Below are 25,161 nucleotides of genomic sequence, written 5' to 3' on the forward strand. Positions count from 1 at the left end.
AAAACTATCAAGAGTTTAGACTCTATCCCCAAAAGCTCTGATTCAGTGAGTCTGATTTACAACCCAGGAATCTATATTATTGAAGTTTCACAGGTGATTTTGATAGGTAACAGTACTTTGAGAACCACTGTGATAACAAGCAAAATCTACCAAGTCAAAAAAACAATTCTTATGCTTTCAGATGCTCTGCCTTCACCTTTCTCTGGCCAGTATGTGGATGAAACCTAAGTTCGATCTTTCTCTCATGCATTGGTCCTCGACAAGGGAAGCAATTCCAAGTGGACCTTCTGTTGCTGAAAGTTTTACTAGGAGAGGCTGAATGTCACAGCAAAGCTCACAAGGAGAAGATGGAGATAAAAAACAACACAGCAAAGGGAATGAACTATTCTTGGAATGGCATTTCTTCCTTTCAATGACCTAAAATTCTTATCTGAGTTCTAGGAATAATATAGTAGTGATAAAAATACAAATTTGGATGACAGTCCAAATAAAAAGGAATTTATGAACCTTCACTAGGGAAAGATCAATCTAGTTTCCTTTTGCAACTTTTGTTACCAATGCCTTAAAGTATGGCTTATTCCTATGATAAATGTATTAATATGAATTCTAAAAGCTGACGATCTAAGATAGTTTATAAAAAAAAAGCCTACGTATAGCTTTAAAATGTATCATATACAATAATTGAAAAATATTTAAAGTATACAATTTGATGATTTTTGAAGTATGTATGGATCATGAAACCATGAATGATTATCATTCATGATAATCAAGATAAACATTTCCATTGCTCTCCCTACAATAATCCAGCCGTCTCTCTGCTTCCTTCTCTAGGCAACCTCTGACCTGCTTCCTCTTATTACAGATTGATTTGACTTTCTAGAATTTCATCTAAAACAAATCACCCCATTTGTCCTTATTTTCTCTTTTTTGGTCTAGCTTTTACACACATAATAATTTTTAGATTCATCCAGGTTGTTGCATATATAAAAATTATTTCTATTTTTGCTGAGCAATTTTCAGTTTTATAAATATACCTTAATTTAGTTTCTCCATTCAGCTGTTCAAGGACATCTGGATTGTTCCCAGCTGTTGGCTATTACAAATAAAGGTACTGAGAAATTCATAAGTCCATGTGTGAACATATGCTTCCATTTTTCTTGAGTAAATATCTAGAAATTAGATGCTAGCCATATGATATGGATTCATTAAACTTATTAGGAAACAGCCCAACTGTTTTCCAAAGCAGGCTTGTACCATTTTACCAGTGAGCAGTGTATGATAATTCCAATTACTTAACCTTGTTTTCAACAATTGGTCTGGTCAGTTTAAAAAATTTTAACCATTCTGCTGTGTGTATATAATGTCATCTCATTGTAATTTTTGTCTTGGATGACACAGTCCACTTTCATATACTTCTGATTTGAACTTTTCATTCAAGTCAGGTTGATTTATTCTATAATTATGCTATAAGCAGAATTTATTCATTATTACTTTCAAGTCTTTGTTCAAACATGAGCTGTTAACCTGGAGTATACTCTGCTCTCCATTCTGCATAGTCTATCTTTGATGAAGGGACCTGCAAATGTTTTGCTTAAGCACCACTATCAGTTAAAGAAAAAAGATCATGTACTTCCAAAAATTTTATATATTTTATATTTAAATATATTTATATATTTTATAGTATATATTAATGTTATATTATGTATTATCACTGGTATATTATATACATATAATATGCATTATATAAATTAGTTTATGTAATATACAGTATATTCATTTATTATGTTATGTTATATATATGTATTGTATATATTGTTATATGTAAACTATATGTACAAACCAATAACTTAAAACTACATATTGTAATATATAGCTTAAAAAAGCTTATATTCATTATAGAATTATATTATATAATGTCATTATATATGTAATTATATAGCAAAATATAACACAATGTTATGTTATATAATATAGCATAATTTATGTATATAAAACTGTTATTTAACAGAATATAACTTTATATTATAATATTTTAATATATAATACAGCTATGTTATATATCAAAATATTAAATATTCAACAAATATATATTTATAAAGTATATTTATACTAATAGTATGTATTTTATATAGAAATAGAAATTTAAAGAACTATGGTACAAATGAAATGAGCATTTTAAATGCTTTTCTAATCATGTGATTTGATATGATTATTAAGATCTAAGGGGACGAAATAGAGTCACAGTGAGTTTCTGTTAATAACAGTGGATGTAACACTACATTTCAACTACTCTTCAGTACTACCTAGATTTTTGACTTTTGTCAACTTTTAGTCAGTTGTGATTAGACCTACAGTATGTTTTCCTCTTGATTTCTCCGACAAGCAGCCTGTATATGTGTGTGAGCATGTGTGTGTGTGTGGAGTAGTTTGTCAGCTATGCCATTTTCTTACTTTCTTGAGTTGGCCTTATTAGAATTATCTTCACTTACTGCAGGAAAATTTTGAAGTTACTTGTTCAATTGTAAAGGTTATATTAGATAAAACTAGGCAACATAAACCATAAATCTTCTCATCTGAGCATTTGTAAATCTAAATAGGCTACAAATCACAGAAAGCCAACTGGAAATCCCGGTTTCTACCTTGCACCTTTACACAGCAGGGTATCGAGTACCAGATGAGGGCACCACCGTCTGCCCTATATTAAACACTGTCCTAGGGATGCTTAATTAGTGTGCTAATTTTTATATAAAATAAATGTCCCTGTGAATCAACCTGTACAGCCGTTTTGGGGATTCACTCGTCCTTTAATGCTGCTAAAGCCATGCTCCTTCCATTCAGCCTTTTCTGCTCATTGGCACTGAATGTCTACCTTTTCAATCATCCTGTGGCCTTTAGGCTCTTGCATGACTTCCTAGTCATGGTTTCGTAGATCTGCATGGGGATTTTCAGGTTACAAAACACTGTCCTATACACTATCTCATCTGATTTTCACAATAACCTCTCAGCTAGCAGGATGCCAACTGTGTTCATTTTATACATGTTGGGGATGTTCATGACCTGCTGGGTCCAAGTCCCCCAGCTAGTAAGTAGCAAAGGCTGGGAAAACCAGAACTCTGGTCTCTGAATTAAGGAGATTTCCTAAAACTCCACACCCTACTTCTCTATGCATACACCTTGGAGATATGGCTCTCTATGATGCTTTTTTAAAACTCCTCAGGGCCCTGCACATTGTCAGCATTCCATCAGCATTTTCTTTATCTTAAATTACTTTGGCAAGTAAATTACTAGATTGTTTAGTTTAGCATGTTTCACATTTTGAGATTATGATGATGACCTCAGTAAATATTTTGTTTTGCAAATTAATAGTGTCTGCATTTGTTGTGAAACTATAACTTAATAAACACAGGCAAGCTGTAACAGCATTCCAGGGACAAGGGGGCCAGATACTCCCAAGGTCCACAAAAATTTCTAAGCATTGACAACAGATTGCTTCATTTACCTGGCATGTTTCTCTTCTGAAAATAAAACTTTAGGTTATATCACATTTCTTCACCTGACAGGTTACTTTATGGTGTCTAAGGAGATCAAATATTAATACCTTTTGTGGAAGTTTGGCTTTCCTTTTTCCTTACTCTCTTAGAAGAGAAGGTATAATCAAATTATGTATGCAAAGTGCCTGGTGGCAGCCAAATGCAAAGTCAGTTGTCTAGAAGAGGATGGACAAAAATCATTTAGTCTGTCACTTCAACTGAGAAGATGTCAATGAGTGTAAGCAACTAAGACTTCTGAGGAGGCAGAAAAAAAAAAGAGTTCTGACAGAAGAAAGATGTTTACCTATGCGAAGTTAAAAGGAAAGAAGGGTAGATGTGGCCTCAAAATTTCCATAGTAGTTATAACAGGCTTCATTTTGTAGTAAACACCTGACTAAAATAGGACAATATGTAAGCCTCTCTACACTTCCTTTCTGCCTGTGACTAGTTAATTTTGATACTACAGCACCGATCGTTCTGGAGCTTCTCTTAGTCTTCGAACCCCAGGTGCCTGGCCTGGGCTCTTGTTTTAACGTGGGTGCTCAGAAAGTGCATGTTAATGATGGTGGTGGTCCCGAGTACGAGTGGGGTGAACAGAGCCCAATGCCGGGCAGTTTCAGGTGATACTTGACCCCCCATAGGAATTGATTATTACCATTTACACAGCAACAACGTGAGGTAGAGATAAAGGTCTTCCCATTGGACAAGTGAGGAAACAGACTCAGACAGGTGTAGTAACGTTCATCACAGCTAGGAAAAGTTGCTAGAATCAGAACCCAAATTTGTCCAATTTCCAAGTCCCCTTTTTTTCGTTATGATCAGCGCCCCACCCCGCGAGAGCCAGCCTTTGTTAATATGCCAACGTAAGGAATTTTATGCAGCGCCTGTCCAGCGCGCGGAGCACCACATAAACTCTTGCAGAGGGACCCCTCGACTCTTACCCAGAAGCAACCAGCGTCCCGGTACACAGAGGGCCCCCGGGCCCCCCGCCTTCTCGCGCGCCCAGCCCCCGAAGGCTCCCGCTGGGGACCGAGCGCCACCGCGCGCGTGCCGCCTGCGCCCCGGCCGCCTCGCCCGCTCCCCTGGCGCGTCCCGCGTCTTACCCCAGGCCGCCGGCGGCGCGAGCAGCACCAGCGCCGCCAGCAGGGCTCCTCCGGAGCCGGAGAGAGGGGGCGCCTGCCGCCCGAGAGGCCCCGGGCTCCTCGCAGAAGACGCTGCCATCCTCCGCGAGCACTGCTAGGGACCAGATGCGATCTCGAAGGAAAGCGAAGGGGAAAGCGCCCAGGGGCGCAGAGAGACGCGCCAGGTTCCGGGCGCAGGGTCGGGGAGCGCGGCGGGGGTTCCGGGACAAAAGGCTTTTGACCGCAGCTTCCCCTTAATGGGCGAGGTCTTGTTTACTCCCTCGTTTTCACGGTTTCTAACCAGTCTCGCTCCCAGAAAGCACCTTAGGACCCGTGTACAGGAGCAAAAACTTTCAATCCTTCAGCGGCTTGATAGACATGCGGGACGGACCGGCAATTGCAGACGGGCCGGGGGTTCTCGCTGCTCCGCCGCGCACCCCCATGCGTGGCTTTTCCCCTTTCCAAGAATCCGCGTGGGTAGGTCCTCGAATGACGTGCCTGCTCCTGCGTTGGAGCGACAACCGCACACAACACGTACGGTGTGCAGGAAATATGAAGAACCAATTCCTTATGTTGAATTGAGATGTACGAAGACATTGAAAGATTTTTTAAAAGAGTGACTTAACCTTATTTTATTTAAAAATGTAATTCTGTCTGTGGCGCGGACACTGGACTGGACTCAGGCAATAGTGAGCCGGGAAAACCAACAAGAAAGCTTTTGCCGTCATCCAGGTGAGATTGGATGGTGGTCCCTTTGGAAGAAAGTGGACAATTAAGAAAGAAATTGGAGACGGAATGAACAAAGTAAGACCAGGATGTAAACATATGGATGTGGTTCGTATGTGATTTGTGGCTTTGAACATTTTTCCGTGTGTTACGGATTCCTTTGCCCGTGTGGTCAAGCCAACGGACCCTTTCTCAGAATTATTTTTTTAATGCATAAAATAAACTACAAAGGAAACCAGTTATATTGAAATTCAGTTCTAGCCATGGACATTTTGAGGTCTGTGGCTTCTAAGATTAGAACCCTACATGTAAAGATGAGTTAAAACATGAATCCATTATTTCAAATTTTATGGGAATATAGTTGATGCACAATATTATATTGATTTCAGATGACAACATTGTGATTTGATAATTATATACATTACTAAATGCTCGCCACAGTAAGGTGTAGTTTTATCCTGTTATTATGATCAAGAGATTACAATATTATTGGTTATAGTCCTTCTGCTGTACTTCCATTCCTGTGACTAATTTATTTTATAATTTGAAATTTGTACCTCTTTAGCCCCTTCACCTGTTTCACCCATTCCCCTCCTCCTTCCTCTATGGTAACCAACTGGTCCATTGTCAGTATTTATGGGTCTGTTTCTTTTTTTGTTTTTTAGATCCCACATAAAAGTGAAATCATATGGTATTTGTCTTTGACTTATTTCACTTAGCATGATACCCTTTAGGTCCATCTAGGTTGTCACAAATGGCAAGACGTCATTCTTTTTAAAAGCTAATAATATTCCATTGTGTGTATTTACCTTATCTTGTTCAGCCATTCATCTATCGATGGGCACTTGGATTGCGTCCATATCTTGGCTATTGTAAATAATGTGGCAATAAACATAGGGGTGCATATATCTTTTTGAATTACTGATTTTGTTTTCTTGGGTTAAATTCCTAAAAGTGGAATTACTGGTTCCTATGGCATTTCTATTTTAAGTTTTTTGAGAAACCTCCATACTGCTTTCCATAATGGCTGCCTCAGTTTACAATCTCACCAGCAAAGTACAAGGGTTCCCTTTTCTCCACATCCTTGCCGATCTTGTTGATGTTAGCCATTCTGACTAGTGTGAGGTGATACTTCATTATGGTTTAGATTTACATTTCACTGATGATCAGTGATGTTGAGCATCTTTTTATGTGTCTGTTGGCCATCTGTATGTCTTCTTTAGAAAACTGTCTATTCAGGTTCTCTGCCCCTTTTTAAATCAGATTGTTTGTTTTTCTGTTGTTGAATTGTTTGAGTTTTTTAATGTATTTTGGATATTAGCCCCTTATCAGATATATTATTTACAAATATATTCTCCCATACAGTAGTTTGCCTTTTCATTTTTGTTAGTGGTTTCCTTTGTTGTGCAAAGCTTTTTAGTTTGATGAAGTCCACTTGTATATATTTGCATTTGTTTCCCTTGCCTGAGGAGATATCCCCCACAAAATTACTAATGTTGATGTTCAAGAATTTACTGCCTATGTTTTCTTCTAGGAGTTATATGGTTTCAGGTGTTACATTTAGGTCATTTTGAGTTTATTTTTGTGTATGGTAGAAGTTAGTGATACAGTTTCCATTCTTTTGACATAACTGTTCAGTTTTCCCAACACCATCTATTCCCCATTATACATTCTTGCCTCCTTTGTCATATATTAATTGACCATATTGGCTTGGGTTTATTTCTAGCATCTCTATTCTGTCCATTGGTCTATGTATCTGTTCTTGTGCCAGTACCATATTGTTTTGATTACTGTAGTTTTGTAGTACAGTTTGAAATCAGGGAGCATGATACCTCCAGCTTTGTTCTTTCTCAAGATAACTTTGGCTATTTGGGGTCTTTTGTGGTTTCATGCATATTTTAGGGTTACTTGCTCTAGCTCTTTAAAAAAAGTGTCATTGGTGTTTTGATAGGGATTGCATTGAATCTGTAGATTGCTTTGGGTAGAATGCCCATTTTAACAATATTAATAATAAGCATAGAATAGCTTTCCACTTATGTGCATCTTCTTCAGTTTCTTTCATTGTTGTCTTATAGTTTTAGTGTACAAGCCTCACCTTTTTGGTAAAATTTATTGCTAGATATTTCATTCTTTTTGATGCAATTGTAAATGGCATTGTTTTCTTATTTTCTGCTAGTTCATTACTTATATATAGAAATGCAATAGATTTCTGTGTATTGATTTGCATCCTGCAACTCTAAGGAATTCATTTGTTAATTCTAACAGTTTTTTGGTGGAGTCTTTAGGGTTTGCTATATATAGTATCACGCCACATGGAAATAGTGACAATTTTACTTCTTCTCTACCAATTTGGTTGCCTTTTATTTCTTTTTCTTGTCTGATTGCAGTGGCTAGGACTTCTAGTATTATGTTGAATAGAAGTGGTGGGAGTGGGCATCATTGCCTGCTTCTGATCTGAGAGTAAATGCTTTCAGTTTTTCACCATGGAGTATGATGTTTGCTGTGGGTTTGTCATAAATGCCCTTTATTATATTTGAATATGTCCTCCCTGTACCCACTTTGTTAAGCATTTTTTCATGAATGGATGTTGAATTTTGTCCATTGCTATTTCGACATTTATTGAGATGATCACATGGTTTTAATCCATCCTTTTGTTAATGTGTATCATATTGATTGATTTACAAATATTGAACCAAGTTTGCAATTGCAATGTGAAATAAATCCTACCTGGTTATGGTGAATGATCTTTTTAATGTTAAAATTCAGTTTACTAACATTTTGTTGAGGATTTTTGCATTTATATTCATCAGGGATATTGGTTTGCAATTTTCTTTTTTCATAGTATCTGTCTTGTTTTGGTATCAGGTTGATGCTGACCTCATAGAATAAATTTGGAAAATTTCCTTCCTCTTCAATTTTTTGGAATAGTTTGACTAAAACAGGTATTAACTCTTCTTTAAATGTTTGGTAGAATTCATCTATGAACAATCTGATTCTGGACTTTGGTTTTGGTAGTTTTTTTATTACTGATTCAAGTTTGTTATTCATAACTGGTCTGTTCTGATTCTCTATTTTTTCCTGTTTCAATCTTGGAAGGTTGTATGTTTCTAGCAATTTATCCATTTCTTCTAACTTGCCCAATTTATTGGCATATATAATTTCTCATAGTAATCTTTAACCTCTTATAATCATTTATATTTCCATGGTGTCAGCTGTAACTTCTCTTTCATTTCTGATTTTATTTATATGAGTCCTCTTTTTTCTTAGTGAGTATAGCTAAAGGTTTAACAATTTTGTTTATCTTTTCAAAGAACCAGCTCTTAGTTTCTTTGATCTTTTACATTTTTTAGGCTCATTTCATTTATTTATGCTCTGATCTTTACTATTTCCTTCCTTCTACTAACACTGCCTTTGTTCTTTTTCTAGTGTCTTTAGGTGTAGGGTTTGATTGGTTACTTGAGATGTTTCTTGCTTCTTAAGATAGGCCTGTAGCACTATAACCTTCCCTCTTAGGACTGCTTTTACTGCATTCCAAAGATTTGAACCATTGTATTTCTATTTTCAATATTCTCCACATACTTCTTGATTTCTCCTTTGATTTTTTTTGATGACCCATTGGTTGTTTAGCAGCATGCTGTTTAGCCTCCATGTGTTTGTGGTTTTCCCATTTTTTTTCCCCTTGTAATTAATTTTCAGTTTCATATCATTATGGTCAGAAAAGATGCTTGATATGATTTCAGTCTTCTTAAATTCACCGAGATTGCTTTGTGGCCTAACATGTGGTCTATTCTGGAGAGTGTTCCATGTGTACTCAAAAAGAATGTGTATTCTGCTGTCTTGGTAATGTTCTGTATACATCTGTTAGGTGCATCTGGTCTAATGAACTAGCAGAAAACCACTGTTTTCTTGTAGATTTTCTATCTGGATGATCAATCTGTTGACATAAGTGGGATGTTAAAGTCCTCTATTATTTTGTATTGCTGTCATTTTATCCTTTTATGCCTGTTAATATTTGCTTTATATAGTTAAGTGCTCTTCTATTGGGTGTGTGGTTATTTATAATTGTTATACCTTCTTGCTGGATTAAGTCCTTAATCATTATATAATATTTCCTTCTTTGTCTCTTGTTATAGTCATTGTTTTAAAGTCTATTTTGTCTAAATACTGATGCACCAGCTTTTTTCTATTCCTATTTGCATGGAATATCTTTCTTCATCCCTTCAGTTTCAGTCTATGTGTCCTTAGATCTGAAGTGAGCTCTTGTACATAGCAAAAAGGTGGGTCTTATTATTTTTTTTATCCATTTACTCACTTTACGTCTTTTGATTGGAGCATTTAGTCCATTTACATTTAAAGTAATTATTGATAGGTATGTACTTATTGCCATTTTGTTAAATGTTTCCTGGTTGTTTTTGTTGTTCTTCTCTAGTCCTTTCTTCCTTGCTTGCTCTCTTCCCTTGTGCTTTATGGATTTTTTTAGTGTTATGGTTGGATTCCTTTCTCTTTATTTTTTGTGTATCTATTATAAGTTTTTGGCTCTTGGTTACCATGGGGTTCTTATATGGCAGCCTATGAATATAACAATTCAAATTAAGTTGATGGTCACTTAAGTTTGAATGCATTCTAACAGCGCTATATTTATTATTGCTCCTCCACATTATAGATATATACATATATATATTTATCTTCTTTTATACCTTTTTGTTTTGTGATTTGCTTAACTAATTTTTAGATGTAAATAATTTTAATACTTTTGTCTTTCTGATCTTCATACTAGCTTTTAAACTATTGATCTATATCTCTGCTATACGTCTGCTTTTTCTCTTTCATAGTTTTCTTGATTCTAGCTAGGGTCTTTTCTTTTCCTCTTGAAGAAGTCTCTGCAATATTTCTTGAAGGCTAGCTTAGTGGTGGTGAACTCTTTTAACTTATGTTTATCTGTGAAGCTCTTTATCTCCCATTCAATTCTCAATGATAGCCTTGCTGGTTAGAGTATTCTTAGTTGTAGGTTTTTTTCCTTTCAGCACTTTAAATATATCATGTCACTCCCTTCTGGCTTGTAGAGTTTCTGCTAAAAAATCAGCTGATAGCCTTATAGGGTTTCCCTTATATGTAATTTATTGCTTTTATCTTGCTGCCTTTAATATTCTCTGTCTTTCATATTTAACATTTTAATTAATATGTGTCTATTGCGGACCTCCTTGGGCTCATCTTATTTGGGGTTCTTTGTGCTTCCTGGGCCTAAAAGACTGTTTCCTTCCCCAGCTTAAGAGAGTTTTTGGCTATTATTTCTTCAAATAAGTTTCCCACCACTTTCTGTCTTGCCTCTCTTTCTGAGACTCCTATAATGCAAATATTTGAATGTTTGATGTTGTCCCACAGCTCTCTTAACCTTAGTTCTTTTTATTCTTTTTTCTTTCTACTGTTCAGCTTGAGTGTGTTCCATTACTGTCTTCTAAGTTGCCGCTCTGTCTTCTGTGTCCTCTAATCTGCTGTTAGTTCCCCCTAATGTATTTTTTTTCTCTCATTGTATTCATCATCTCTGACTGGTTCCTTTTTAGATCTTCTGTCTCTTTGTTGAAGTCCTCCTTGAGCTTATCCATTCTCTCTTCTTCAGATAAATATCCAGAGAAACTGCTAAATCTTGTAATATTTCTATTTTTATTTTCTTTTTCTTTTATTCAAATGTTCTTTTTGCTTAAAACACTTTCTAACCAGATACCTTTCTGCATAGGAACCTCTTTATTCTCCTTGAGTCCTTTTGCTCATATGTGAACTTCTGAACAAAGCCTTCCTTGGCCACTTTTTACAACTGCACATCTTTCAGAACTTCCTTTCCTCTTTTCCTGCTTCATATAATTTAAAAGTTTTATTTATCATTTTTCATTTTATTACCATCTGGCAATATGTTTATTGTCCATCTCTCCTCACTAATATAAAAGCTTTTTGAAGACATGTCCATTTATTACTATTATAGCCCATGACCTAAAACATTGCTTAGCCTACAGAAGGATTTACATGACTATTTCTTGACTGAATGAAATGATTGACAGCTAACGTCAACCACTTCTTCAGAAAATTTGGTGGTAAAGAGAAGGGAAGTAGTTTAAAGAGACACATGGCTGGTTTGGGAGAGGATTTGTTTTCATTTGGAGGGTATGGTGGATATTCATTGCTTTAACTGGGTCCCTTCCTCTGGAATCAGTGACTTGACTTGTCCTCTGAGAAACCCCCTCTATCCCATAGTTCTGTGTGGTTCAGACAGACCATGGCTTCTCGACCACACTACTGGTGTGTTGAACCAGACACTTTGTTTTGGAGGCTGCTCTGTGCACTGCAGGCTCTTTAGCAGCATCTGTGGCCTCTACCCTCTAGATGCCAGTAGCAACCCTCTCCTCTAATTGTAATAACCAAAAACGGCTTCGGATATTGCCAAATGTCCTCTAGGGGGGGACAAGACTGCCCCACTTGAGAACCATCACGGTAGATCAATCCTACCCCCAACACCAAGCCTGAGCAGGCAAGCTTAGACTTTGTCATCTGCTTATTTCACTGCCCTGGCCCTAGAACTGATTCATTTGGGACGTGTGACTCTATTTGGAACCAACTGAGCTGATGAAGGGAGTTTTGATGGAGTTATTGGACAAGAAAAGTTCTTTATGCTGGAATGCCAAGCTGGCAAGATGTGCACTTGGCATTGTCAACAAATATTTTGCCAGTTTTCAGGGATCGTCTACCACAGAATGAGGCCAGCAAGGAAAAGAAGACTAGGTGGTAGGATTCCCGAGGATGTTATTTGAATATTTAATTTCCATTTTGACTAAAGCCAGCTGCACCCTTGGCTCTTTCTGTCATGTGATACAATAAAGTCCCTTTTTGGTCTAAACCAGTGTGGATTTCTATCACTTGCAACTGAGTGGGCACTGGTGTGAGCAAGTTTGTAGGCGAAAAGAAGGACCCAGTGGTGAGAGAGTGTGTAACTGATGGAGCAATGTCCTGGAAAAAACAGAGATGAAGAGAACAGTATAGTCTGTGAAATGTGGCAGGTGGAAATGAGGATACAGAGGAGTGCATATAGATAAGCTTGGAGGAGGTGGGGAGAAGTTGAGATATTACTCTGTGATGTTTTCATCATCTTCGAAGAGAAGGAAAGGGAATAAAGCTAAAGGTAGACTAGATGGCTTCAGGGTCATGAACAGGCAGTTTAAAGAAAGAGAAATGGTACTGGCTGTGAATGAATAAAAGATGCTGAACAGCAACCCACTTCTGGAGATTTATCCAAAAGAATTGAAAACAATGTCTTGAAGAGATATCTGTATGCCCATGTTCATACCGGCATTATTCACAATGGCCATGAGGTGAAAACAACCCAAATGTCCATCAAAAGATGAATGGATACACTGAATTGTATAACATGCAATGAAATGCTATTCAGCCTGGAAAAGGGAACACATTCTGTCACATGCTACAACATGGATGAATCTTGAGGACACTATGCTAAGTGAAGCCAGTCACAAAAACACAAATACTGTGTGGTTCCACTTATATGAGGCACCTAAATTTGTGAAATTCATAGGAAACTAGAATGGTGGCTGCCAGGTGCTGTAGGGAGAGAGGACTGTGGAATGATTGTTTAATGGGATAGTGTTTCAATTCTGTAAGATGAGAAAGTTCTGGAGATATGTTGAACCATGTGAATATACTTAATGCTTCTGAACTCTACACTTAAAAATGGTTAAGATGGTAAGTTTTATGTCATATGGTTTTTTTTTACCACAATTAAAAAAAAACAAAAGATGCCAATCAGCACACATAGTCTAGGAGAAGATAGGGAGGGTATATTTGTGGTAACCAGACACAAGGTTTCATTTTCTCAACAGTTTAAGTGCTGGAACAGAGAAAACTGATAGTGGCTTTAGAGTGTGCTTGGAGAGGATGAGGGGTGGGGGAAGGTGTTGGATGGACCCTCACCATACAGAAGAGAATGTCTCAAGGAGAAGGAAATGGGGTTTAGGGGTTGAGAGTCTGGCTAAAAGGACAAAGTGTCAGGACCCAGAATGCCTACATGTTAAGTCAGGAACTCTAAAAATCCTAAGGCTGTGTTTGTTATTCAAGAGTTCATTGACTCCAGAAAAAATGTCATATAAGGCAAGTTTCTTTTTCAGTATAAAATTTATTTGAATGACTAATATACATAGTTAAATGATTTTACAAGCAACTAGAGCTTCTGACAAAACTGCCAGGGAAACATCCAAATCTTGAATTAGACACCAAGACTTAACAATTGGAACTTGACTCCCATAATTTAAAAAAACACTGTGCAAATTAGAATGACTGAGTGATTATGGAAAGGCAAGATATATAATGTGGGAACTCAAACCAAGTGGAAATATGCTTCCTGCTTTGCTTAAAATAATTAAATCTACACTATAGCCAAAATTATATGGTAACAGTGAGTATGATGATTACAAAAAGAAGAAGAGTTTAGATATGAGGATAGGTCTTTTTAGTGCCTTCCTAAGAAAGATGACACGTTCAGTTATGTAAGTTTATAGCCATGCTTGGCTCCAGGCACGTCACAGATGAGGCTTCAAAAAGTCCTTGAAGAACATGTGGCAGTGAAACTGGGCTTTCTTCTTTATCAACAAGCAAATTTCTTTGTTCTGCTTGAGAATAGTGCATATAGGAGTTATAGCTTATGAAATCATTTCATTGATGCTGAGGCCATACAAAACGACTTGCTGATATTAGAATGGTTTCTTTCCAACCAGTGTTCAGTTGGATTCCAAACAACAGTGCATGCTGAAATAGATAATTGCTGTTGATGAAGCAGCATAAATAGCAATGGTATAACTTGAAGCTTAAATAATGAGTTTTAACCTTCTCTCACATCATTGATACCAGTTATAAGTGCTATAACCAACAAAGCATCAAGCCTATTAGAAGCTGTCATTCTATTAAGAGGTCCTTCTTCAGATAACATATGGTGCACGACATAATTAAGTTTTATATCAATAAATAGGAATAATAATAAATGAAGGAGAAACTGAAGCAATAGTCCAATGCTTATTCACATATTCACTGAACAAATATTTATATAATTACTTTATTCTAGACCCCCCTGGTTTGGACTGAACAGTCTTGTGCTCCCTTGTTCTTCTCTTCCCTTTTCCTATGACTCACCAGCTCTAAGTACCCTTTTGCTCCTCAAATGCCACAGCAGTTTTCTGTATTTTGTTTGTGGTACTTACACTATGACCTGTATATATCTTATTCCTCTTATTAATATAAGTTCCAAGAGGGTAGAGGTGGATCCTCATTTTATATTTTGTAGATTTTGTAAGAAAAAGGAATTTGAAGTCAGATTTGAGCTTGAATTCTACCTTTGCCAATTACTGATCCTGAAACCTTTCTATTATCTCTGTCATTCAGTATTTGACTCTCGTGTAATGCCTTCTCCGTAAATCTCTAACATTTCCTTTGCCAATCTCCCTCTCAGCTGACATTTTGCTTTCCATTCACGGAGAAAACAGAATCAGCAGAAGAGAACTTGCACACATGCACTGCCCACCACATCTCCCCACCCATCTTCATCTGCACCCATATCCTGTCTTCTCTCCTGGTATTAAGCCAAGTCCTAGCTAAGGTCTACTCTCCTGCTTGAGCACTAGCTCCTGTTCCTCTAGTTTACTCACATGTGGCTCCAGCAATTCCTTCTTTCCTTCCCTGCCATCTTCTCCCCTCTCCAACTGGATCTTTCCCATCAGCATATAGGAATAGTGGCATAGCTGCTATTTCTCCATTCTTAAAATAAATTTCTCTTAAGTTTCCGTCTTATCCTTGTCACTACTCTACTTATCTGCTCTTGCAGTGGTTCCCATCTCAGAATGAACAGCAAGCCCATTGCAATGACCTAGCATACTCAGTATGATCAGTTATTCTCCCCCTCCTCCCCTACCTCTCTGATTCCATCTCTGCCACTTTCTCCTTGCTAGGCTTCCCACTCAGCAGACATACCACTTCCGGTCCTTGCATTTACTGTTCTTTCTTTCTGGAATGTTCTTCCCACTCGTGGCTAGCTCCTTACTTCACTCTCTAGTCTTTGCTTAAAGGCCATTTTCTTAGTGAGAAGTGAGAACTTCCCTTCTAACTACCCTGTCCTATCTATCCCTTTTTCCTGTCTTATTTTCCTCCATAATCCTTATCATCTTCTTATTTATTTTTTGCTGTTTAAATATTTGTTGAGTCAGCATTAGTTGGCAATATGAAGTAGGTAAATGAAAAACTTCTGTGCATGATTGCTACAGACTTGGGCAATAGAACCATATGTATTCAGTACTATGCTTATTGATAAATATAAATGGAAGACAATTTGACATATAAATTAATAAGAATATTTAAATTCCGTTAGATACCAGTTTGTCTTCTGATTAGCTTGCTGGGTTGTATGGATCAATAGGATATATTTCTTGTATTTCAAAGTGAAGATCTTCCTTAGGGCTTGTATTTGTATAATAATTGCTAAATGGAAGAAGGAAGAAAAGAGTAAAATCTTTACTCATTGGCCATGGTTACTATAAAGATGTAGCAGTCTTGTTGATTTTCCATAATTCCCAACACATGGTCAGTATTTTTCATGGGGGATTTCATTTTATCATCCTTAGTATCCTATGAAATAATCACTTTGACCGCCATTTTTTGGAAATGGCAATAAAAATAAATAAACTGCTAGGCTTCTAGGTGTCCAAGTCAGAAGATACTAGTCAGCTTTACCTCAGATCCAGGACTTTTAATGATTAAGAACCATAACTTCCAGTTTGAAAAAAAAGAAAAAAGAAGCTTTTATTTTAGAATGTAATCATACTTTTGCCTTTTTGGGACACAATCTTTCAATCTAACTTAAAAGGGAATTTTTATATTTGGTGTCTAATTCCAGATCCTTACATAGTCATATGGCACTAAAAGTTTAAATGATTTTTTAGAGGACGTATTTACTTTTACTCTTTGAAAATACATACTTTCCTGTCCTTCTAAAACCACTTTGCCAAAATTGGCAGAGGACAATAATATGATGCCGCTATTGTGAAAAACTCTGAAATAAAGTATTACAAGATTATTGGGGAAGAAAGATTATTGCTAAGTTCCTTATAGCATGTCACTCACTACTATATATAAAAAGTCAGCTTATAGGAAGATACATTAAGGATATTATAAAATAGTAATTTTTAGGTCAATGTGGGACTTAGGTTTTGTTAAAATATCTTACATGACTACAAAAGAATAGCATAGTGTCTCCTTCAAATGTTTGGATGGTTTAAAAATTTTTTAATTTTGTTGCTAGACATTCATTTTTAAGTGACTGGTTACTCCTCTCATTTACAGAAAGTATTTAAGGCAACTCAAATGTCTGTATCAACTATTAGAAAATAAACTGAAGTCAGTTATAAATGGAAATAAAACAAATGAGTGATGCTTAGGAATTTCGTTTAACATATATGTTTGGTTCAGTATCAATTGAGGCACTTAAAAATAGTATTTGATATAATCATATTAGCAAAATTTATCATCGGACTGGAACATCATAAATTATTTGAGCTTGTAGGCATTCCCAAAGCTTACAAATTTTCCTACACATGCAATGCTCTGATAGCATATTTAGTAACGTGAAGGAAAGAGATAGAGACCACATTTTCTGTTTACTTAAACTTCTAATTACTCATGGCTAAAATTATCTTCTAACTTCCGGTGAGGAAAGCCATCCAACTGACATCCCTATTTTTATTTTCTCGGGCGCCTTACCTCTCTTGAATTCTGAGAAACTGCTCTCTCCTAGTTTTCCTCCCATCTCTGGCTGATCCTGTCCCTCTTGCCTTTTAAGCTTTCCCATCCTTCTGAGATCTGTTTTCATCTCTATTCTTATCTTTTATGTTCTTTTGGTCCAAGGCTTTAGTTGTGACTTAATTGTCACCGGCCTGAGTGTGGCCTCTCTCTGGAGTCTTACACCATGGGTGCCTCAGAGGAACAGGTCAGACCTGAATCCAGCATCTCCCCCCCACAAACCTGCCCCTCTCCTCTGTTGGGGAACCACTGGATCCACCCAGGGACCTCCACAGGAGTCATGCTTTGTCACATTCAGCAAATCACTTACATCCTGGAAATCCTCTCTTCTGAGTCGTGAAGTTACCTCTTAAATCTGTTCCATCCTTTTGATCCTTGCTGCTGCTGCTTCAGTTGAGAGCCCAATCCTGCCCCTTCTTTTGAAAATACAGATCTGAACTCTTATCTCCTTGCTTGAGATCCGACAGAATAAGCACCAAGCCCCCATCATGGCCTACCAGGCTTTGAGGATCTAGCTCCTGACCACCTTTCTAGGTCTCCCCAGCGACTGCAGGTGGAAACGTCAGTTCCGTGGGATGCTTAAGGCATTACATGAGAAATAGTTCTGCAGTCTAATTAGTTTGGGAAACTCTGTGTTTTTCTTTTTTTCCAAAAAGAAAAATGAAACAGGCTTCTTTATGGTAGGAGTTTAAATATTCTCATGGTCACTGTAACTCTCCATGAGAAAAATACAGCATTCAGTCTTTCCCAATCTTATTTGGTCAGAGGAGGCTGTTTCCCCAGAATCATTCACCAACCCAGGGTTATGTGGTGCATCCTCTGTAGACCCTTGCAAGTGGCTCAGGCCAAAAAAAACCCTTCGGCTCCTCCAGCCTAGAACAAACTACTCAGCCTCATAGGTGCCATCACTGCATGGTTTCAATGTACCCCTTCACTGCTGCCTACACTGGACACCATAGAGCTCTGAACAACATGGCCAGGTGGCCCTGGTAGTCTGCTAAATAATAGGCACGGCTGACTTGGCATATTAAAGTAATGTTACTGCAGCTTTTGGATGACATGTTTGGGCTGTCATGACTTGGTCACCCCCCACTGGAAGTTACCTGAAGTCACCTGATTATCCTCTTTCACACGTACGGAGACTCAAGAACTTATACATATGAACATTGTCAGGCTGACACCCACTGGTATCATTGTTGAAAATATGCCCTTTGCACATATCGGAATATTCCATAATTTCCACAAGGTTTATGTGTGAGAGGCTCTTTAATGCCATTCCTACACCTAAATCTGTGCCACCTTCCCCTTCAGCCACCCTCATGCACACTATTTCGTCATGTTGCTTACATAGTTCTCCTAATTTTGACGGAATGACAAGCTTCTTGGGCTTTACTCAAACTATTCCTTTTACCTGGAATACTTTTCTACCTGGAATATCTTTCTTGCCTTGTCTTGAGGCTCACCTGAAACATCTCCTCCTCTACAGAACTTTTTCAGATCAACATTCCCAAATACTGACGATTTGATCTGTGTCCCCATTAAATATCACACAGCCCACCAGGGCAACATTATGGGTTCAGATGCTTTAAAAAGTTAATAGATAAAAAATAAAATACAGAGGCAGAGCCAAGATGGCGGCATGAGTACGGCAGCGGAAATTTCCTCCCAAAACCATATATATTTTTGAAAATACAACAAATACAACTATTCTTAAAATAGAGACCAGAAGACACAGGACAACAGCCAGGCTACATCTACATCTGTGAGAACCCAGAGCCTCATGAAGGGGGTAAGGTACAAGCCGCGGCCCAGTGGGACCCGAGTGCCACCCCTACCCCAGCTCCCGGCGGGAGGAGAGGAGTCGGAGCGGGGAGGGAGAGGGAGTCCAGGACTGCTGAACACCCAGCCCCAGCCATCCACACTGAGAGTACAGACACACAGTGTGTGGGGTGCTGGATAGTAGGGAAACGGGACAGTAAAACCTGTGAGTGGATCCCCGCAGCCGGTGCCCCTGGGACAAAGGAAAAGCGAGTGCTTTTTGAAAGTCTTAAAGGGACAGGGGCCTCACAGCTGGACGGAAGCGTCCCGGCACACTCAGCCCAGCAGCTGAGAATCCCAGGGAACTCTGGGCTCCCTAACCCCCTGGGTGGCAGTGCAGCTCGGAGGCCCCTCACGGCAATAACAACCTTCTGCCCATTTCCCCTCTGGCGCAGCCCCACCATAGTAGAGCAGGAGCTTGAGACCAGCTATGCCCAGCAGCCCTGCAGAACTTCCTCCACAGCGACCCGGGCAAGAATCAGAGATCCCGTCAGCGTGCAGCTGCCCAGCACAAGCCACTAGGGGTCGCTGTTCTCCCAGGAGAGGCAGGTGAGGAGCAAGCGGGAAGGGACTCCGTTCTCCCAGCTGACACACGCGCCCACTGCCTACGACTACCTCTATCGCCATGAAAAGGCAGAAGAATTTGATCCAGACCAGAATCACACAGACATCCTCCCCTAAGAGGGAACCCGGGGAGATAGACTTAACCAATCTTCCTGAAAAAGAATTCAAAATAAAGGTCATAACCATGCTGATGGACTTACAGAGAAATATGCAAGAGCTAAGGAGGGGGAATACAGAAATAAAACAATCTCTGGAAGGACTTAAATGCAGAATGGATGAGGTGCAAGAGGCCGTTAATGGAATAGAAATCAGAGAACAGGAACGCAGAGAAGCTGATGCAGAGAGAGACAAAAGGATCTCCAGGAATGAAAGAATACTAAGAGAACTGTGTGACCAATCCAAAAGGTACAATATTTGAATTATAGGGGTACCAGAAGAAGAATAAGAGAGAAAAAGGGATAGAAAGTGTATTTGAAGAAATAATTGCTGAAAACTTCCCCAGACTGAGGGAGGAAACAGTCACTCAAACCACGGAAGCACACAGAACTCCCAACACAAGGGACCCAAGGAGGACAACACCAAGACACATAATAATTGAAATGGCAAAGATAAAGGACAAGGACAGAGTATTAAAGGCAGCCAGAGAGAGAAAAAGGTCACCTATAAAGGAAAACCCATCAGGCTATCATCAGACTTCTCAACAGAAACCTTACAGGCCAGAAGAGAATGGCATGATATATTTAATACAATGAAACAGAAGGGCCTCGAACCAAGACTACTGTATCCAGCACGATTATCATTTATATATGAAGGAGGGATTTAACAATTCCCAGACTAGCAAAAGTTGAGGGAATTTGCCCTCCACAAACCACCTCTACAGGGTAATTTTGAGGGACTGCTCTAGATAGAGGCACTCTTAATGCCAAATAGATGTCACCAGAAAAAATAAAATCACAGCAAAGAAAGCAGAACAATCAAATACTAACTAAAGGCAAAACATAAAATCAACTACCCACAAAAGCAGTCAAAGGAAACACAAAAGAGCACAAAATAAAACACCTAACATATAAAGAATGGAGGAGGAGGAATAAGAAGGGAGAGAAATAAAGAATCATCAGACTGTGTTTCTAATAGCTCAATAAGTGAGCTAAGTTAGGCAGTAAGATACTAAAGAGGCTAACCTTGAACCTTTGGTAACCACGAACCTAAAGCCTGCAATGGCAATAAGTACATATCTTTCAATAATCACCCTAAATGTAAATGGACTGAATGCATCAATCAAAAGACACAGAGTAATAGAATGGATAAAAAAGCAAGACCCATCTATATGCTGCTTACAAGAAACTCACCTCAAACCCAAAGACATGCACAGACTAAAAGTCAAGGGATGGAAAAACATATTTCAAGCAAACAACAGCGACAAGAAAGCAGGGGTTGCAGTACTAATATCAGACAAAATGGACTTCAAAACAAAGAAAGTAACAAGAGATAAAGAAGGACACTACATAATGATAAAGGGCTCAGTCCAACAAGAGGATATAACCATTCTAAATATATATGCACCCAACACAGGAGCACCAGCACATGTGAAACAAATACTACCAGAACTGAAGGGGAAAATAGACTGCAATGCATTCATTTTAGGAGACTTCAACACACCACTCACTCCAAAGGATAGATCCACTGGGCAGAAAATAAGTAAGGACACAGAGGCACTGAACAACACACTAGAACAGATGGACCTAATAGACATCTATAGAACTCTACACCCAAAAGCAACAGGATACACATTCTTCTCAAGTGCACATGGAACATTCTCCAGAATAGACCACATACTAGCCCACAAAAAGAGCCTCAGTAAACTCCAAAATAATGAAATTCTACCAACCAAGTTTTCAGACCACAAAGATATAAAACTAGAAATAAATTCTACAAAGAAAACAAAAAAGCTCACAAACACATGGAGGCTTAACAACATGCTCCTAAATAATCAATGGATCAACGAAAAAATTAAAATAGAGATCAAGGAATATATGGAAACAAATGACCACAACAACACAAAGCCCCAACTTCTGTGGGACGCAGCAAAAGCAGTCTTAAGAGGAAAGTATATAGCGATCCTTGAAGAAGGAAGAACAATCCTAAATGAATAGTCTAACATCACAATTATCGAAAATGGAAAAAGAAGAACAAATGAGGCCAAGTCAGCAGAAGGAGGGACATAATAAAGATCAGAGAAGAAATAAATAAAATTGAGAAGAATAAAACAATAGAAAAAAATCAATGAAACCAAGAGCTGGTTCTTTGACAAAATAAACAAAATAGATAAGTCCCTAACCAGACTTATTAAGAGAAAAAGTGAATCTACACACATCAACAGAATCAGGAATGAGAAAGGAAAAATCATGACGGATCCCACAGAAATATAAAGAACTATTAGAGATTACTGTGAAAACCTATATGCTAAGAAACTGGAAAACCTAGACGAAATGCACAACTTCCTAGAAAAATACAACCTTCCAAGACTGACCAAGGAAGAAACAGAAAATCTAAACAGACCAATTACCAGCAACAAAATTGAAGTGGTAATCAAAAACCTACCTAAGAGCAAAACTCCTGGGCCAGATGGATTTACAGCGGAGTTTTATCAGACATACAGAGAAGGCATAACACCCATTCTCCTTAAAGTTTTCCAAAAAATAGAAGAGAAGGGAATATTTCCAGATTCATTCTATGAAGCCAGCATCACCCTAATACCAAAACCAGGCAAAGACCCTACCAAAAAAGAAAATTACAGACCAATAACCCTGATGAACATAGATGTAAAAATACTCAACAAAATATTAGCAAACTGAACTAAAAAATACATCAAGAGGATCATACACCATGACCAAGTGGGATTCATCCCAGGGATGCAAAGATGGTACAACATTAGAAAATTCATCAACATCATCCACCACATAAACAAAAAGAAGGACAAAAATCACACAATCATCTCCATAGATGCTGAAAAAGCATTTGACAAAATTCAACATCCATTCATGATAAAGACTCTCAGCAAAATGGGTATAGAGGGCAAGTACCTCAATATAATAAAGGCCATATATGATAAACCCACAGCCAACATCATACAGAACAGCGAGAAGCTGAAAGCTTTTCCTCTAAGATCGGGAACAAGACAGGGATGCCCACTCTCCCCACTGTTATTTAACATAGTACTGGAGGTCCTAGCCATGACAATTAGACAAAACAAAGAAATACAAGAATCCAGATCGGTAAAGAAGAAGTCAAACTGTCACTATGTGCAGATGACATGATATTGTACATAAAAAACCCTAAAGACTCCACTCCAAAACTACTAGAACTAATATCGGAATTCAGCAAAGTTGCAGGATACAAAATTAATACACAGAAAGCTGAGGCTTTCCTATACACTAACAATGAACTAATAGAAAGCAAAATCAGGAAAACAATTCCATTCACAATTGCATCAAAAAGAATAAAATACCTAGGAATAAACCTAACCAAAGAAGTGAAAGACCTATACCCTGAAAACTACAAGACACTCTTAAGAGAAATTAAAGAGGACACTAACAAATGGAAACTCATCCCATGCTCCTGGCTAGGAAGAATTAATATTGTTAAAATAGCCATCCTGCCCAAAGCAATCTATAGATTCAATGCAATCCCTATCAAATTACCAACAGCATTCTTCAACGAACTGGAACAAATAGTTCTAAAATTCATATGGAACCACCATAGACCCCAAATAGCCAAAGAAACCCTGAGAAGGAAGAATAAAGTGGGTAGGATCTCACTCCCCAACTTCAAGCTCTACTACAAAGCCACAGTAATCAAGACAATTTGGTACTGGCACAAGAACAGAGCCACAGACCAGTGGAACAGATAGAGACTCCAGACATTAACCCAAACATATATGGTTAATTAATATTTGATAAAGGAGCCATGGACATACAATGGGGGAATTACAGCCTCTTCAACAGCTGGTGTTGGCAAAACTGGACAGCTACATGTAAGAGAATGAAACTGGAACATTGTCTAACCCCATACAAAAAAGTAAATTTGAAATGGATCAAAGACCTCAATGTAAGTAAATTTGAAATGGATCAAAGACCTCAATGAAACCATAAAACTCTTAGAAAAAAACATAGGGAAAAATCTCTTGGACATAAACATGAGTGACCTCTTCTTGAACATATCTCCCCGGGCAAGGGAAACAAAAGCAAAAATGAACAAGTGGGACTATATCAAGCTGAAAAGCTTCTGTACAGCAAAGGACACCATCAATAGAACAAAAAGGCATCCTACAGTATGGTAGAATATATTCATAAATGACAGATCCGATAAAGGGCTGACATCCAAAATATATAAAGAGCTCACATACCTCAACAAACAAAAAGTGAATAGTCCAATTAAAAAATGGGCAGAGGAGCTGAACAGACAGACAGTTCTTCAAAGAAGAAATTCAGATGGCCAACAGACACATGAAAAGATGCTCCACATCGCTTGTCATCAGAGAAATGCAAATGAAAAACCACTATGAGATCTCTCGTCACACCAGTAAGGATCACCACCATCGAAAAGACAAACAACAAATGTTGGTGAGGTTGTGGAGAAAGGGGAACCCTCCTGCACTGCTGGTGGGAATGTAAATTGGTTCAACCATTGTGGAAAGCAGTATGGAGGTTCCTCAGAAAGCTCAAAATAGAAATACCATTTGACCCAGGAATCCCACTTCTAGGAATTTACCCTAAGAATGCAGCAGCCCAGTTTGAAAAAGACAGATGCACCCCTATGTTTATCGCAGCACTATTTACAATAGCCAAGATATGGAAGCAACCTAAATGTCCATCAGTAGATGAATGGATAAAGAAGATGTGGTACATATACACAATGGAATATTACTCAGCCATAAGAAGAAAACAAATTCTATCATTTGCAAAAACATGGATGGAGCTAGAGGGTATTATGCTCAGTGAAATAAGCCAGGCGGAGAAAGACAAGTACAAAAAGATTTCACTCATATGTGGAATATAAGAACAAAGGAAAAACTGAAGGAACAAAACAGCAGCAGAATCACAGAACCCAAGAATGGACTAACAGTTACCAAAGGGAAAGGGACTGGGGAGAATGGGTGGGAAGGGAGGGATAAGAGGGGAGAAGAAGAAAGGGGGCATTACGATTAGCATGTATAATGTGGGGGGCACGGGGAGGGCTGTGCAACACAGAGAAGACAAGTAGTGATTTCACAGCGTCTTACTACGCTGATGGACAGTGACTGTGAAGGGGTATGTGGGGGGGACTTGGTGATGGGGGGAGTCTAGTAAACATAATTTTCCTCATGTAATTATAGATTAATGATACCAAAATTAAATAAATAAATAAAATAAGAAAATATAAAAGTATGTGTAATTTCTGGATAATAAAACATACAAACCTAGTAATAAATTTAAGTACTCATAAAAACAACAAAGGAGTGTGGGAAAAGATGATCTGAACAAATAGAAGGCCTAGGATGCTCCTGAGTGGGAAAACATTACAGA

General features: G+C 38.2%; 1 protein-coding gene across 4 annotated transcripts in view; it reads right to left on the bottom strand.

The window, feature by feature from the left end:
* The window catches only part of LOC118925978 (complement receptor type 2), a 140,282-nt gene that overhangs the window by 90,275 nt on the left and 24,846 nt on the right, over window positions 1-25,161 (bottom strand). For 3 of the 4 annotated variants that reach the window (XM_036909839.2, XM_036909838.2, XM_036909837.2), the window contains 2 exons: window positions 15,793-15,898; window positions 13,531-14,179 (listed from right to left, as the gene is read on the bottom strand). In XM_036909839.2, the coding sequence (XP_036765734.2) occupies window positions 15,808-15,898 (91 nt within the window). In that variant the 3' untranslated portion in view covers window positions 13,531-14,179; window positions 15,793-15,807. Of the gene's footprint in view, window positions 1-13,530; window positions 14,180-15,792; window positions 15,899-24,340; window positions 24,353-25,161 lie in introns of those variants that run through there. The other variant, XM_057508014.1, reaches the window with a different exon arrangement.

The sequence above is a fragment of the Manis pentadactyla genome, chromosome 9 (genome assembly GCF_030020395.1).
Source record: "Manis pentadactyla isolate mManPen7 chromosome 9, mManPen7.hap1, whole genome shotgun sequence".
In the NCBI taxonomy this organism is placed as follows: domain Eukaryota; kingdom Metazoa; phylum Chordata; class Mammalia; order Pholidota; family Manidae; genus Manis; species Manis pentadactyla.